Source organism: Ictidomys tridecemlineatus, chromosome 4, assembly GCF_052094955.1.
Source record: "Ictidomys tridecemlineatus isolate mIctTri1 chromosome 4, mIctTri1.hap1, whole genome shotgun sequence".
Taxonomy (NCBI): Eukaryota; Metazoa; Chordata; class Mammalia; order Rodentia; family Sciuridae; genus Ictidomys; species Ictidomys tridecemlineatus.
In genome coordinates, this window is record NC_135480.1 from 44,632,566 (window position 1) to 44,650,751 (window position 18,186).

An 18,186-nucleotide genomic window follows, 5' to 3' on the forward strand; every position below is an offset into this window, starting at 1 on the left:
GATCCTTGTGTTAGTTTCATTTTCATATTCATGTTTGTATGTGCTCTATTATATTTCCCCCTGCTCTCTAGTTCTCTTTTGTGGAATCTTTTGTGTTCTTACCTGTCCTCATGATACCTTACGTAGGAGTAGCATAGTCATTAGCCCTTCCTCCCTCTCTTTCTTTCTTCTAGGGATGGAACTCAGTGGTCCTTTATGATTGAGCCATACCCCTAGTCCTTTTTATTTTATTGTGAAATAGGGTCTTGCTAAACTGCCCAGGCTGGCTGGAACTTGAGAGATCCTCCTGCCTCAGCCTTCCAAGATCCTGGAATTACAGGTGTGTGTCACCATGCCTGGCATCATAGCTCTTATGTGATATATTTTTTAAACTATCATTTGAATTCTTCCCCAGCTCTGGAAACCATGGTTCTAATAATTTTTTCCTTCTCAGTAATCTTGCTTTCTTCTCTCAGAAAGTAAAGCATGTTATTAAAATTAATAGTATAAATTTTGAACACATTACATTTTGAACAACATAAACCACTGCCTTATTCCAAAACAAGAAATTTGATATAACCACTGGTTAGGGAGCAGAGTAAAAATTAGCTGTGTGGGAAGTGTATAGTTCTCTCAATCTGAATTTTTTTGATTAAAGGCAGGATGATCTGGTAAATAACAAAGTATCATAACTAATTCCAAAATAATTTGATTTTGCACTTTTGCTACTGCTCCAAAGTACATTTTAGCCTCTGAGGAGAGGGAAAATAGGAAACAATAGGCAAAGCAATATGAACAACAATTGGGAGAGGTGATATCAGTTAGAAATATTTTTTAGCTGCAAGTTACAGAATTACTTACCTCAGTGACTTACACAATTAAGATGTTTTTCATCTCATTGGAGGTTGGTGGTGCTGGGTTTTATATAGTGGCCCAACAATGTCACTGAGGACTTAGGCTCTCCATCTTTCTCTCTCTTGTCATCATCTATATGTTGGCTTTTACTCATATTTGCAAGATACATATCCTGCCTCCAGTTTTAATGTCCCTATTGTATCTCAAGCAAGAATAAGGGGGCCAAGGGCAGAGGGTTTGTTTTCTTGAAACTCTGCCTTTCCTCTGGGAAGGTAAAGCAATCTTAGCCTTTTTAGCTAGAATTGAGCTACATGATTACCTCTGGCAACAAGGGAAAATGGGAAAGTGAATATTTAGGTTTTTCAGCTTCTGTGGTGAAAAGCAACAAAGTTGAGGAAGGTTGTAATGTCTCTTAGTCAGCAAACCAATAATTGGCCACAGATTATTGGGCATAGCATGGCCACTGCTTTGTTTGGCAGGACAAGAGAGAAATCAGCAGACTGATAGATTGGGGAGACATGGTAGTATGGGACCTGAATCTGTGCCCTCAAGAGTCTCACTTGCTCTAAGGACTGTGGTGTTTTGTGATGATTGTGCAGACTAGAAGTTATTTAAGGGAGCAAATTGCTTTATCCCCTGGTAACTTACTTCGTCTTCCCCCATTGCAGTCAGCATTGGAATGACCTTAGCCAAGTTACACAAAATATGAATGGTCTAATAACTGGCTTTTGCCCAAAAAAGATTACTCATTTATACAATTGAGCCTATTCAGCCTTTTTGATATATAAATGTTCTTTGTTTGATATTTTTCAGTATTCTAGAATTAGAGAGTGAGTGCCATTATGTTGTATCCATCTGGTCAGAGGGTGGACTGAGGGGAGGAACCTGAACAGAAATCCTCATTATTTATTTCCAGTCTGTAGTTTATTTGGTTAAGTGGCTATGAGTATCTCATACATGTCTCTTCACATGATTTTAGTGCACAAGCATAGCTGTGTCTCGGAAATGGTTGGCTTTGGGCAGCTCAGGAGGAGGACTCAATCTCATTCAGAAAGAAGGCTGGAAGCATAGGCTATTTCTTTCACACCGGGTAAGACCAAGGGTAGCCTGTCACATACAATTAAGAGTATCTTTTGTAAATGTGAATTTCTCCAATATGATTAATCATTTAGAATAAAAGAAGGATGAAAACTTGGTACTTAAATAATATTTTTCTTTTTGTGTCCTAGGAAGGTGCAATATCTCAGGTTGCTTGCTGTTTACATGATGATGATTACGTTGCTGTAGCTACCAGGTGAAAAATTGTTTTAAGACTATCTGATCTTTTCCAAATGCATTTTATTTTATTTTATTTTCAGCCAAGAGATTGTATTGGGGGGCTACCTGAAGGGGAAGAAAAGGAGAGTCAGAGAGCAGAGAGAGGAGAGGAGGAGGGCAGAGAGAAGGATGATCAGAGAGAGGAAAGAGGAGAGAAAGAGGAGGAAGAGAGCAGAGAAGAAGAAGGCAGAGTGTGTGCTTACAAGTTTCTGCTTAAGAAGGGTTGTATAGGGGATGTGTCGGGTGCTGATTGGCAGGGTGACTCAGGATCAGCTAGCAGACCCTGTGTCCTTCAGGGATTGGTTGAAAAAACCTTTGAATTTGGTGCTCTTCAGCTTGATGCTCTTCTTCGGAGGAGAGGAGGGGGAGGGGTAAGGGATTCAGCCAGGGAGTCTCCCACACACCCAACATTCCTCCCTTTTTGTTTTTGTGTTGGGTGCAGGGTGATGAGATTGTCTGGCTACTTCCTTCCAAATGCATTTTAAACTGAGGGTGGCCAGCCATCTCAATTTGCCTAGTACTATCCCAGTGTTGACACTGAAAGTCCTGTCCAGATGGACCATTAGTCACTCTAGGATTTATAAAAAATGCTAATTTGAGTCAACAACATTTTAAAGGTCCTAAAAGAGGAAGGTAACACATATAATTTAGAACATTTAAGTTCTTCTGTTATGCTGGTTTGGCAACTAAAACAAAGAAATGAATAATTTGGCTATTTACTTCCTTTTTTCTTTTTCTTTTTTCCATATTTTTATTTGTGCATTATAATTGTGCATAATGGTAGGATTGTTATTACATATTTGTACATGCATATAATATAACAATATAATTTGACTGATATCATTCCCAGCATTTCCCCTTTCTCTACCCTCCCTCTGGCCTTTACTTCCTTTTTTTTCTGAAGAGCAAGTGTTTGTTTGTGTATTTAATATAATTGATGATACAATGTAGTTAAATTTTTATCTTTTTCACCACTGCCAAAAATTTGCATCTGTCACTCAATTCTTGCAGTCAAGGTCTTGTAGTTGTTTGGGAATTAAATCAAGAGCGTCGAGGGAAACCAGAACGAATTTATGTGTCTTCAGAACACAAAGGCCGAAAAGTTACAGCTCTCTGTTGGGACACAGCTGTTCTTAGAGTTTTTGTAGGTGATCATGTGGGGAAAGTTTCTGCCATCAAACTCAATACATCTAAACAAGCAAAGGTGAGAACCTCTCCAGTTCTTTATGTTTGTGATTAGAGAAACTCGGTGTGATCTTATAGAACATTGAGTTAAAGGATACAATTTTATTCAATGTATTTCTGGAGGGACAGATTTATTTTTTTATTTTTTATTTTATTTATTTATTTATTTATTTTATTGGTTGTTCACAACATTACAAAGCTCTTGACATATCATATTTCATACATTAGATTGAAGTGGGTTATGAACTCTCAATTTTTACCCCAAATGCAGATTGCAGAATCACATCGGTTACACATCCACATTTTTATGTAATGCCCTATTAGTAACTGTTGTATTCTGCTACCTCACCTATCCCCTACTATCCCCCCTCCCCTCCCCTCCCATCTTCTCTCTCTACCCCATCTACTGTAATTCATTTCTCTCTTTGTTTATTTTCCCATTCCTGGAGGGACAGATTTAAAGCACAGACCTAAGAGGTTTTGAGAATTGTTTGTAGTACATATGGCAGTACATATGACAGACTATTTTCGTTTGATACTGTTGTAGAGTGGCTCTTGTGAACTGACTTCAATAATTTGCACATTGTCTATGGCTGTATTTCCTAACTCACCTGTCTGGTGCATTTAAATAATAATATTAATAATAATAGTATTCTTTAATACGAGGCCTTTGAGAAAGAAAAGATGTCTATTTACTAGTTATTAATAAAATGACAAATACAGAAATGGTACCAATTGTTCAGTCTCCTGTTTTCCTGGCCCCTGTGTAGACCAAACTCATGGGTATAGGAATATTTTGTCTCAGGATAAATGTAACTTAATGTGAATGGAATCATAAAGGGACTTATGCTCAGATGTGTAGGTCCCCAGGCTTCCTGCCACACTTATTGCTTAAAAGGATGGGACTCAGAAAAAAAAAAAAGAAATAGGTTGGGACTCAGGTTACTCTAACAGAATGCTCCAGTCTGATTTTGAGACACTGCAGATCAGTTTCTCATTGTTTTGCTTCTCCAAGGCCTTTATATCACAGCTGGGATACAGCTGTTCTTAAGAGTTTTTGTAGGTGATCATGGGGGGAAAGTTTCTCTTGTGACTCATTTTCAAGGAGAATTTTTGACAGAAAAGGAGACATCTAACTACAATTGACTAAATTATTCTGTTTTAAATAAACACGTCAGAATATTCTAGCTTGATCATCATGCCCCATCAAAGGTTGGTACTGGGAATTGAATCCCTGGCCTTATGAATGGTAGGCAAGTGCTCTACCACCTAGCTACATCATCAGCCCCTAAATTATTATTTGATTCAAAGTCCAGTTAAAACCCTTTACATAGTATAGACTTAATTTGTCTTTTTCCCAAAGGGAGAAATATATCTATAGATGAAAAATTCTTTCATATGTTTCAAAACTTGCTTCAACTTTTTTATTCCAACCTCTAAGGTTACATAATCACAAACAGAGCTTTAAGGATTAAGCCTTAAGTTTGTATCAGATTATTTCATAAATTTTTTGAGAGTTAAATTTTCATATCCCTTTAGGCAAATTAAAATTTTGTCTATTTAAAAATTTTATTTTGTTATCCATGTCATTTTTATTTAAAAGAGGAGGAGATTTTATTTAAAGAAGAGGAGATTCTATGTAAATGTTATAATGAAATACGTTATTTTCTTCTGATGTCCCTTTTAGGCATCTGCTGCCTTTGTGATGTTTCCTGTTCAGACAATAACAACAGTTGACTCTTGTGTTGTGCAGTTAGATTATTTGGATGGAAGACTGCTTATATCTTCACTTACTCGATCTTTCTTGTGTGACACTGAGAGGTATGTTGACCAACCATGAGTCATCAGATAGACAGAAATTTAGGAGAGTCTCAGAAGTCATATAGCACAAACCACTCAATGAATTATACAGATATTAATAAGGAACTGTTTGAATACAAGCTAATGTTGGCAAGTAGAGAGGAGGTGGAGGAGAGCAAGAAATGTGATGGGTGATCAAGACAAGTATTTAAAGAACCCAACCATGAAGCATAATCTTATATAACATTGAGTTAAAGGATGCAAAAGGCTAAAGGCTAAAGTATTGTTCAGTAGGACAATCAGGAAGACTTCCCTGATTGTTGTTGCTGTTTTTAAAATTTGCTGTGTATTTAATAACATTTTACTTCAGAGTAAAATTGACTGAAGAATTAAGAGCATTATGAATTCAGCAATTATTTCACCAATATTTCAAAGGTGGATAAAATGTATGATGAATGGAAAGGAGTGTATTAGAGGTAGTCATGAAATATCACAAAAGAATGAGAAATAGCTGGAAGTGAGTATTATGTATCATTATGCAAAGTTTCTCAGCTGTTTTTACTGCAGGGAGATTTTCACTGGCCAGTACCACCACCACCCCCAACTGGCCCTGGCTAGTTGGTTTGCTTGCTACCATACTTGTTAGAATCATTTATTCTTTTTAAAATTTATTTTATTTATTTATTTATTTATTTTTTAAAGAGAGAGTGAGAGAGAGAGAGAGAGAGAGAGAGAGAGAGAGAATTTTTTTAATATTTATTTTTCAGTTCTCGGCGAACCCAACATCTTTGTTGGTATGTGGTGCTGAGGATTGAACCTGGGCCGCACGCATGCCAGGCGAGCGCACTACCGCTTGAGCCACATCCCCAGCCCTCTTTTTAAAATTTATTATAGAAAAATTTGAGCACACACAAAAATGAGATTGTATTATGAACCCTCCTCATTTCAAAGAGTGATAAGTTTGAGTTGAGTTGCAGTAATGTAGAACTTGCTACAGAAGTAACATGCCTTAGGTATGCCCCTTTCTGTTAGGTAGAATTCTGTTTTCAAGGATATGAATAGTAAAATAATTTAAAAATTCATTTATGTTAATTTTTTTTAGTTTCAATGTATGTCCCCATTCAACAAACAGTATTTAAAAAGAAAACAATAACTGGGACTCTTAATGATTAACAAAAGTGATAGTTATGAATTTGCTTCTCCTGTCAGCTGTTGAACCAGGTGAATCTGAGAAGGAAAAGAACAAACAAAAATAAAGTACAATGATAGAGGAGAGAGAACATTGGATAATGGAACCTGACAATATGATATCAACTCCCTGTTCTGCCCCTATTTAAATCTTGCCAAATGTCAGTTTCCACATCCATAATGTAGAGATGGTTTTAAGGATATGAAAGTATTAATTAATCTCATGCTGTACTCTGGGTCTTTAGCACTGTATTAGACATAAAATATCAAGCAAGAAATATATCTTATTTCCCAAATAAGGAATTTAGGAAATAAATCCAAATTTTTTTATTACCCTAAGTCCATATCAAAGTACTTTCACATCCATGATTTTATAGTAAAACATATTTTATGCATGGTGCAAATAAGTACAGGAATTTTTATTGAATTATTGGAGGTAATATAGTAAATGTATGCCAGAGTATAAATAGATCATTACCCAATAAGAGATATCTGCAGTGTACTGAGTGATTTCTGTGGATCAGACACTGCTATATATTTCGTATTCAACTAAGAAGGTATAATAAGACACTCCTTGATATATACCCCAAAGACTTAAAATCAGCATACTATAGTGAGACAGCCATATCAATGTTTATAGGAGCTCAATTCACAACATTAAGTTAAGCAACTAACTTAGGTGTCCTTTAACAGATGAATAGATAAAAAAATTGTGGTATATAAACAAAGTGGAATATTACTCAGCCATAAAAAGAATGATTTTATGACTTTTGTCAGTAAATTTTTCTATAATAAATTTTAAAAAGAATAATTTTCTGGATCTGGAGAACTTATCATTCTAAGTGAAATAAGCCAGTCCCAAAATACAAAATGCCAAATGTTCTATCTCATATGCAGATGTTAACACACAACAAGGGGGAGTAGGGAAGAATAGTAGTTCATTGGATTAGACAAAGGGGAATGGAGGGAAGGGAAGAGAGATGGGAGTAGGAAAAACAGCAGAATGAATTGGACATAATTTTCCTTTGTTCATATGTGAATACACCATCAGTGAAACTTCACATCATGAAAACCGTAAGAATGGGATCCTAATTAGGATAAGTTATACTCCATTTAGGTATAATATATGAAATATACTCCACTATTGTGTATATCTAAAAAGAACAAATTAAAAATAAAAGCATAGCAATGCCAATAAAGGAATTAAATTTCTAAATTAAAAATAAAAAGAAATAAGAAATGCCTTTTGTCCCAAAACATAATAATCTATTCAAATAGAAATAATTGCCACTTATAATGTGGTCAGTACTATGAAAGCATAGTATAGGAAGCATGTAATTCAGCATATGAGAGTCAAGGAAGATTCTCAGAGGAAGACTGCTGAAACTAAGTCATGAAGAATAAGTAACAGGAAGTTTTAGGAAAAGGTAAACTCATCATTTATCACCTTCCATGTTTCTAGGCAGTGCACTCACTTTTTTTTTTTTTCCCCTTGCAGTACTGGGGGTCGGACCCAAGGCCTTGCATATGCTAGGCAAGCACTCTACCCTTTAAAAAATTTTTATTTTTATTTTGAGACAAGATCTCACTAAGTTTTCCAGTCTTATTTAGTTGCCCAGGTGGACTTTGAACTTTTTATTTGATTTAATTTTTTTGGTACTTGGATTTCAACCCAGAGTTGTTCAACCACTAAGTCCCATCCCCAGCCCTTTTTTTTTTGTTTTTTTTTTTGGACTGCAAAAAGGACACATTTACTCTTTGTGTGTGTGTGTGTATATAGATATTATGTATTAATTAACACTAAATGTTTTTAATGAGTTTTCTGGCAGAAGCCCAGCCCTTTTTTTAATGTTTTTTTCAAATATTTTTTTAGATGTTGATGAACCTTTATTTTATTCATTTATTTATATGCGGTGCTGAGAATCAAACCCAGTGCTTCAAACATGCTAGGCAAATGCTCTACCACTGAGCCACAACCCCTGCCCTTTTATGTTTTATTTTTAGACAGAAGTTTGCTAAGTCCTTAAGACCTTGCTGAGTTGCTGAGGTGTATCTCAAACTTGCAATCCTCATGCCTTAGCCTCCCAAGTCTCTGGGATTACAGCTATGCACCACTGCACTCAGCTCAAATACTTTGATGTATTTAACTCATGTAATCCTAAGTGGACAGAATGTTCCAAGATATGTTTCAGAGGGACGTAGCATTTTGGGGAAAGATGAGTTTATTGGATGTTTGTGGTGATGACGTATCTTAGAGATAGAGGTGGAAAGGTAGAATCATGGCTTCCATGGGATGTCCAGAGAGCATTGTATTGCACAAGGACTTTAGGGTTCAAGCATGTATGATGAAATGGTTTGGTGGCACTCACCTTTTCGATTGAAACAGGTTTTTCCATCAATTCTGATCTCTCCTTCTATGGATAATAAACTGAGTACTAATGTGAAGAGGTTTGCTTCCAGTCACAGAAATAGTGCAGAGCTCTATTTTGACCTTTCTATTATATTGTTCTTTCCAGCATAATACTAATATGAAGAAGGAAGAGAACATTGTGGGTGGGATTATCATGGCCATGCTGATTCATAATGCCATTGTCTTTAACTTTTTTGTAAGTAAACATAGTGTCTCTTCCTTTCTGGACATTAGAGAAAAGTTTTGGAAAATTGGAAACAAGGAAAGAGATGGAGAATATGGAGCTTGTTTCTTCCCTGCAAGGTGTTCTGGGGGCCAGCAGCCTTTGATATTTTGTGCTCGTCCTGGCTCCAGGATGTGGGAAGTGAACTTTGATGGGGAAGTTATAAGTACACATCAGTTCAAGAAACTCCTCTCATTGCCACCTCTGCCTGTGATTACTCCAAGGTAATGATTTGTGTGGCTGATTGGGATTATTTGAGGAATTTTCTTGGAGGTTGGATTAAAATCTCGGATCTTCTTCTATCTGTTAAAGATTTTGTTATGGGCTGGGGATGTGGCTCAAGCAGTAGTGCGCTCGCCTGGCATGTGTGTGGCCCGGGTTCGATCCTCAGCACCACATACCAACAAAGATGTTGTGTCTGCCGATAACTAAAAAATAAATATTAAAAAAAAATTCTCTCTCTCTCTCCTCTCTCTTTAAAAAAAAAGATTTTGTTATACCTCTTAAGAACTAAGTAGAATTTTTATCAAAAGATAAAGCCTCTAATCAGTTGTCTTTCCTCTGATTGGAGTTAATTGAATAAGGGCAGATGCATTTCAGCTCTTGAAATTGTTTTGGCTGTGAAAATTGCACAATATTGGGAAAACTATAATTTTAGGTTGTGAGTAAATCATTAATGTATGTGTTTGCTTCCTAGATCAGAACCTCAATATGATCATACAATTGGATGCTCCCAGTCTTTGTCTTTTCCCAAACTCTTGCATCTTAGGTAAGTTTTTCCCTTGGCTTTTCCTTTTATTCAAAGGCAGTTTGGTTTTATTTATTTAGTTTTGGTTCTGGCACTGAACCCAGACCCTTGTGCATACTAAGTAAGTTCTCCACCCCTGAACCATACCCTAGCTAGTTAATTTCTTTGGTGGTGGGGGGAGCATTTTTGTTGTTGTTGTTTTGTTTTTTATAGTGCTGGGGATTAAAGCCAGAGCCTCTTGCATGTTGGCAAGTATTATACCACTGAGCAATATATACCCTTAGTCCTCCCCTGACTTTTTTGTGGGGGACTGGCTGGCCTTGAGCTCCTGGACTCAAGCAATCTTCCTGCCTCAACCTCCCAGGTAGATGGGACTACATGTTACAGATTACCACACCTAGCTCTCCCATTTTTTATTTTGTGATGTTAGGACCTAACCCAGGGCCTTATCCAAAATACTCTGTTGTTGAATTATAAGCCCAGTCCCCAGTAGCTTGCTTTCTTTTTTTGATCTTTATTTATTTACTTACTTATGTGGTGCTGAGGATCAAACCCAGGGCCTCACGCATTCGAGGCAAGCGCTCTACCACTGATCTACAGCCCAGCCCCCCCCCCAGTAGCTTTTTAAAATTGTTTTTTTACTCTAAATTATTTTTGGAAAGTTAGAAAATGACTAGTTACATGAAATACTCTATATAAGAGGAATAAGACTAGGGATATAGCTCAAGGGTAGAGTGCTTGTCTAGCATGCCCAAGGCCTTGGTTTGATCTCCAACACCAACACCAAAAAAAAAAAAAAGTGAAAATGAATGAGAAAATACTTTTTCACATATGCACAATTATAAAGCACCACTTGGGGGGGGGGGGGAAAGAAAATCCCTTTCCAAACCAACTGGAGAGTCTATAATTGTCAGGGAACATCTGACAATCAGAACTATTGGTATTCATTCTTGTATAATATCTTCTACCTGTTGGGGTGATATAATGAAAGCAAGTCCCTGACTAAAATCTACCTCATAGATATATGTTTATTAATAGGCAGGCACAAACATAGCTGTAGAACTTGTTCTTGAAATCTTGTTAAAATTTCAACTTTCTGCTTTTTAGAGACTCTGACAAATATCTTGCATGAAAGATCTATTCAAGGCAGACTCAGCCCTATTCCAACTTCAAGTTAAGTTAGCCTTCTAGGTGCATTAGATGCAAAATCCATATTAAGTGGCAGCACAGAGTCCACTGTAGAGGTTGTCAGCTTCTGGGTCTGCCGATTACTATACCTTATTCTACAAGGGTATGAGTATCAATATATAATTTCCCATTAGTCTCTGTGCTGGAACTCTACTTATTTCATCAGTGAAAAATTATTTCTAATGTCCTTAGGCTAATTAATAAGATCTCTAATGCTGATTTAGAAAATAGTATTTAGAGTTTTTTATAGGGCACACTGGAGTGTGGACTTCACTGGGGATTGAACCCAGGGATTCTCAACCACTGAGCCACATACCCAGCCCTTTTTTATTTAGAGATAGGGTTTTGCTAAGTTGCTTAGGGCCTTACTAAGTTGCTGAGGCTGGCTTTGAACTACTGATCGATCCTCTTGCCTCAAGGTCTCCCAAGCTGCTGGGATTACAGGCATGCGCCACCGCACCTGGCTGGAGTGTGGACTTCCGTTTGAGTTCTTTTAAAGAGTAACTAATCACTCTTAGAATGTGATTTGTGATTTTTGTGTGTGTGGGGGGGATACTGGGGTTTAAGCCCAGGGACATTCTACCATTGAATTACATCCTTAGCCCTTTTTGTTTTTGTATTAAGACAGAATCTTTCTAAGTTGTTGACATTGGCCTCAAACTCAGCCTTCTCAGTGCCTTGGATTAAAGATGCATGCCACCATGCCAACTTAGAATGTGATTTTTTAAAAAAACAGTTTATTAGCAGGGCTCGGTGGCGCACACCTGTGATCCCAGTGGCTCACATGAGGCTGAGACCGGGGGATTGCAATTTCAGAGCCAGCCTCAGCAATGGTGAGGTGCTAAGCAACTCAGTGAGACCCTGTCTCTAAAATACAAAACAGGGCTGGGAATGTGGCTCACTGATAGAGTGCCCCCTGGGTTCAATACCCAGTATACCAAAAAAAAAAAAAAAAAAAAAGGCAATTTATTAGTGAGGCCCTGAGCAATTTAGCGAGACCCTACCTCAAAATAAAAAATAAAAAGACTGGAGATATACCCTCCCACACACAAATAAAACAACAATCAAAAAACAATTAAGTGGGGCATGATGGCATTTTCTTGTATCCCAGTGACTCAGGAAGCTGAGTTGGAAGAATCACAAGCTTAAGGCCAGCTTCTACAAATAAAGACCCTGTCTCAAAAAATAAGCTGTGTGCAGTGGTGCTTGTCTGTAATCCCAGCTACTTCGGAAGCTGAGGCAAGAGGATCAAAAGTTTGAGGCCAGCTTCAGCAACTTAATAAGAACCTGTCTCAAAATGAAAAAAAAAAGAAGGGAGGTGGAGCTAGGGATGTAGTTTAGTAGTAAAGCACCCTGGGTTCAATATTATGTACAACAAAAGTAAATAAATAACAAGTATAAAATAAAAGCACTGGGGATGTAGCTCGGTGGTAAAGGCCCCGGGTTCAATCCCTAATACTGCAATTAAGTAAATAAATAAAAATAAAGAACTGTCAGTATTAATTAGTTGACACCAAGGGCAAAGTAAAAATTAATTCATGTACATCACATTCACTAAACCAAAGTATGTAAAAATGAATTATAGACCTTTTAACATTTAATAAACCCATTATTCATCCTGAAAGTTATTGGAGGAATGCAGCTAATTATTTGCCTTTACTTCATAAAGCATATTAAAACCTCTTCCTTTATTAGGGGCCTTCCTTTATGGCATTCTTCAGTTATTATTAAATATTAATATTTATAAACCCATCCTGCTCCTAAACGGTAAGCTTGTTGAGGGCTTCATGGCTATTTTGTTCAGGTTGTATTCTCAGTGCTTGGCTTAGTGCCTGGTACATAAAATACTTAGTTAACTATAACATGATATGTGGGGTGATAAGTTGGGTGATAGTATGGCCTTGCTGTGTAGTAGAAAGCATTCTTCCTCAGAAATATGCTTGATTTTCCTAGTAGTTATCCTTCAAGTTTTGTTATTTAAAACTCTCGTTATAGTCCCTGCCGTGGCAAATAGAGCCTTTCATGGTGTAGCTTGGCCTACTCCTCAGCTTAAATAATAATTAATGTCACTTTGCTTTTGCTAACTCCTCCAGCAGGCTTGGGTTAGGTACTTGTTCCCATGCACTGTTGTCAAACCTCATTTATTCCTCCATCATCACTACTATCTTACTATGTTATGAATATCCATTCTAGTACCACAGCACTAGGCACATTGAAGGCTCTTAAACAATGACTAATTCAGTGGAAAGTTTCTTGAAAAACATGAGTATGAGGGCTTCTTATTGTCCTTGTTAATTTACTTTTTCCTCCATTTTTGTGTCCTAAATTATGTTTATTGGCACAACCTACAAAACTCATAAGGGAGCATTCTAATATCCTATACTTTGTTTTTTTTCTGGTTACATAGATAACACTTCTTTTTGGGGGGGGATACCGGGGATTGAGCTCAGAGGCACTTGACCACTGAGCCACATCCCTATCCGTATTTTGTATTTTTTTATTAGACACAGGGTCTCACTGAATTGCTTAGCACTTCGATAAATTGCTGAGGCTGGCTTTGAACTCGAAATCCTCCTACCTCCGCCCCCTGAGCTGCTAGGATTATAGGCATGCGCCACTGTACCTGGCTAACACTTTCTTTTCTTGAATTTGTAAACAATGCTGTTAGGCTTATGTCCCAATTTATTTATTATTAGTAAAGTAATAAGGGGATGAAAAATGTATAAATTTTAATTGTCAGCTCTAATTTTAGTCACCACCCGCCATTTAACCTAGGTTACTATTTCTAAGAAATTTTTCAGGCTGAATATCAAGTTTAATATAAAAAATTATGACCTCTTATTTCTTTACTCAGATAAGAGTATATATCATATATTTTCTCCTCTGGCTCTTGAAGACAGCCTTCCTAATTTTACTTACTTTGCACTGTAATGCTGACCTTATCTTCCATCTTTATGACAAAGATAACTTTCCTCTAGGGTCAGTGATCTGGACAGAATGTTAATATTTGTATATATTGTATGTATTGATCCAAGTCCTATAAAGTATCACTCTTAGTTTCATGACCTCAAGGAACCATTTTTAGTATTCTTGGGGACAAAGAAAATATTATTCCTATGCTTAAGATTATACTTAATTGGAGAAATATGGTTTATTTCTAAAAAGAAAAAAAATTTAACAATAAAAAATAAGAATTGTGGGCTGGGGCTCAAGCGGTAATGCGCTCACCTGGCATGCACGCGGCGGTGGGTTTGATCCTCAGCACCACATAAAAATAAAGATTTGTGTCCACCGAAAAATAAATATTAAACAATTCTCTCTCTCTCTAAAAAAAATAAAATACAAGAGTTGTAACAGAGTAGTACATGACTAAGTACATGAGTGAATTCACAAGAAATAGATTTGAGTATAGGAAGAGGCACAGTTGCTATGGGGCTGTGGGAAAGGATTTCAGAGGGTAGTTGAACCTCGGCTGATCCTTGATAGGGAGCTATAGTGAGAACCCTGTATGTTGGGGAATGTCCTGACTAGGGTTAAGGAAAGGAAATTATCAGTGGTATATATACATTAGTAGCAGCCTTGAGAAGGTACATGAGATATATGAGATACACTCATATGAGTCAATGGTATGAAAAAAAGAAGAACAGGAGAAATGGAGAGAACCAGAGTCCTGGAGACGCAGACAGAGACCCAAGAAAGAACTGTATCCTAGAGTCTGGGAAATGGAACTCAAGAAAGAAGGAACAGTCTTCTGCCTGGGATTAGTGAAGGATTATTGGGTTTGGCAATTAGGAAATCTGTTACTTTTGATAATTCAATAAAATGAAATACTTAGTATACTGGATAACAGGGTAGATTACTGAGAATAAATGAGGGAGAAAATAGATTCTGTGAGGTATAAGAGGGAAAAATATGTCCAGGTTTGGGAGCTAGACCATCCTTAGTTTCATTTTCTGACTCTTCTGTCTTCATGCTGAATGGGCTTGGGCATAATATGTCATCTCTCTCAGATTTGGTTTTCTTTTTTGTAAAATAAGGATGGGCTATAAAGTTAGATGATATAGGTAGAGCCCTTGATAAATCTTCTGGCATGTATGTGACCAGATGCACTCAATCTTTTGTCATATACACACAATTAACAAAATTAGAATATTATCATTTCTAAAAGTGGCTAACTAGAGCAATGATTGATTGGCAGTAAGATGTTAGTCTTTAAATGAGCCCCTATCATATCAAATACAAGAAGCTTAACTACTTTAATAAATGTCGGGTAAGTTGTCCCTAAGCTTTTCTTTCTCCAGATACCAGCCATTTCTTTTTCTAGAAGGTCTTTGGTATGTGTGTCTGAATTTTCCCAATCTGGCATCATTTTATGTATTTTTTTTTTGTGTGTGTATGCTGTTATAGACAGAAAGGAGAGTATTAAGATTTTATTAGTTGGATCACTGTTGTATTTTCTTTGTATGGTCTGATTTTACTTTAATACATAATGTGAGGATCTGAATTCAGGGAAATATGTCAAACTTCTGTATCGTAGCAAACTTTAATTCTTTTGACTTACATTTTTTTCTTTCAGTGAGCATTGTGTACTGACTTGGACAGAAAAAGGAATTTATATTTTCATTCCTCAGAATGTTCAAGTTCTTCTATGGAGTGAAGTCAAAGGTAGTTATATTTTTCTTTTTCTTTTAATTTTGTACTGGGGTTTGAACCCAGAAGTTCTTTACCACTGAGCTACACCCTATGCCCCCAGCCCTTTTGAATTTTTTTTATTTTTTAGTTTGAGACAGGGTCTTGCAAAGTTTCTGAGGCTGGCCTTGAACTCATGGCCCTTCTGTCTCAGCCTCCCAAGTCTCTTAAGGATATAGGGTGCAATACCTTGCCTGGCTTATATTTTTCTTATGTGATTTTTAATTTCATAAATGCTTGTGATATTTGATTATTGTAGGAGGATTCTCTTGCAGTGTAAGAAGTTGAAAGAGAATGGGTTAATGCTTCTTTTAAAATTAGGATCATAGGGGCTGGGATTGTGGCTCAGTGGTAGAGTGCTCACCTCGCATGTGCGAGACCCTGGGTTCCATCCTCAGCACCACATAAAAAAATAAATAAGTGAAATAAAGGTATTGTGTCCAACTACAACTAAAAAAATAAAAAAATAAAAATTAGGATCATAGATGTTTCTCATTATAAGGTACTTCCCAACCATACATCTTTGAATTTATATTCAGATATTTGTTTTTAAGGGTAATTTTAAATACAGTTTTTTAAAATTAATATTTTTAAATATTTGTAGCTGCTGCTAAAGAATAAGTGGGGTGGTCTGGGGATATAGCTCAGTTGGTATAGTGCTTACCTCATAGGCACAAGGCCCTAGGTTCAATCCCCAGCACTACCACCACCACCCCACAAAAAAAGAATAAATGGGTTAATTTTCCCCTCTATTTGCCCTTAGTTTTTATCCCTTCTAGAAGTTCAGCTTTCACTCCAGTTTTGTATTTTAACAGTTTAGAAGTCGAAAAGTGCCTGAAGGGGCTGGGATGTAGCTCAGGAGTAGAGTGCTTGCCTGGTGTGTGTCAAGCCTTGGGTTCAATCCCAACACTAAAAAAAAAGGAAAAAAAAAAAGTCCCTGAGGGAACAGAAGTCATTATTATGTAACTAAGACAAAGACACTCTTTATGTTCTTTTGGTTAAAACCAGATATGGGCGAAATGCAGCTATTTTAGCACTGCTGCTTAGTAGAGAGTGTATGTTGACTTTTTGGGGTCTTTTTCTACTTTGTAAAAAGAGAGAGAAAGAAAGTATTACTGGTCTGATCAACATTGATTTCTTGTGGATTAAGTTCTTTGAAAACTAGTTTGTTGAGTCTTGAGAGCTTGTTTGGAGGTTCTAGCAGGGGAGTGCAGCTAATTATATACTCTTGAACAAAGAACAGGTCCTCCTCTATCAGGGAAGGTCATCTTCTACGGACCGGGTGCACAGCTTTGGGAGGGACACACATGGAATGATGAGGGAGGAAGAGGACACCCATCTAGCCAGCCAGATCAGCCGAATTAACCCTAGCAATCAATGGCGTGACAGAGGTCACAGCTAGATCACCCTCACATCCTTGTTGAATCTTTTCAAGATGTTCTGCCAAGACAGATATTTTAATCCATTAATTGATCATCAGGTTGTAATTCTCAGGAACACTAGTCCTGACTCTAATATAGATTACCTATTTTACAATCCCAATTCCTTTTCACAGAAAATAGCATTTTAACCATAGGATTTTAAATCAGAGAGATATGGTTTTTTCTTCATATCTTTTATTCCTGATCTTTATAGAATATTGTCTAAAATATGGTTTTTTCATTGAAATACAAGTATAAAAGCAGAGATAGTCAAAACTAACCTTATTTAAGAAGTGAATTTATTAGAATAATTTCAGCCATTGCAGAAACAGAAAAGGCGTTTTGGGCTAACATCCTGTGCATTAACCCCTGTGATTTGTGTAGATATTCAGGATATGGCTGTCTGCAAAAATGAGCTGTTCTGTTTGCACCTAAATGGGAAAGTCTCACATCTCTCCCTCTTGTCTGTGGAGCGCTGTGTGGAACGCCTGCTAAGGAGAAGCCAATGGGACCTGGCTGCTCGCACATGTTGTCTTTTCCAAAATTCTATCATTGCCAGTAAAGTGAGTCAGAGCTCATCTAAATAAGTTCATCACACTAGACCATGCTAGTTTTCAGGATTGTCTTACAAAATTGTTGCTTATTTTTCTTAGCTCTTCTATATGACCTACAGATGTAGCAATAAATCCCCAAAGAAAGTATAGTAGATATATTTTGGGGTGGTAGAAGGTAATAAGAAGGTTATGCTTTCTGTTTAAAAAATATCAAATTTATTTGAATTTTGTTTTTAAGGGAGTATTTGGTAATTCTCAATTAAATTCTTAGTTCCTGAGATAATTCTGGTTAAGTTTTTCATTAGCTTTCTAAGTCTTTATAAAACACCTGTTAGTTCTTTGTTAGACCTAATTTTATGTTAATTTATTTATTGTTATTTATTGTTCATGTGAGTCTAGACTTACAGATAGTCAGCTATACAATTGGGTTTTACTTTTCCTTTCATTAGGCAAGAAAAACTTTGACTGTTGATAAATTGGAGCATTTGAAATCTCAACTGGACCTTGAAACCTGTAGTGATCTAATTTCTCAGCTGGATGAATTGATCTTAAAATTTGAACCTTTGGATTCAGCTTGTAGTAGTAGAAGAAGCTCCATTTCATCACATGTAAGTATTCTCACTTTTAAA

The 18,186-nt window shown here is 36.7% G+C and overlaps 1 protein-coding gene across 5 annotated transcripts in view; it reads left to right on the forward strand.

Annotated features, from left to right (window-relative positions):
- The window catches only part of Hps5 (HPS5 biogenesis of lysosomal organelles complex 2 subunit 2), a 40,824-nt gene that overhangs the window by 2,863 nt on the left and 19,775 nt on the right, over positions 1-18,186 (forward strand). For all 5 annotated transcript variants that reach the window (XM_040284642.2, XM_040284641.2, XM_013359344.4 and 2 more), the window contains 9 exons: positions 1,814-1,924; positions 2,064-2,128; positions 3,163-3,355; positions 5,024-5,157; positions 8,969-9,181; positions 9,655-9,726; positions 15,470-15,558; positions 17,388-17,566; positions 18,007-18,165. In XM_040284642.2, coding sequence (XP_040140576.2) covers positions 1,814-1,924; positions 2,064-2,128; positions 3,163-3,355; positions 5,024-5,157; positions 8,969-9,181; positions 9,655-9,726; positions 15,470-15,558; positions 17,388-17,566; positions 18,007-18,165 — 1,215 coding nt within the window. The remainder of the gene's footprint in view (positions 1-1,813; positions 1,925-2,063; positions 2,129-3,162; positions 3,356-5,023; positions 5,158-8,968; positions 9,182-9,654; positions 9,727-15,469; positions 15,559-17,387; positions 17,567-18,006; positions 18,166-18,186) is intronic.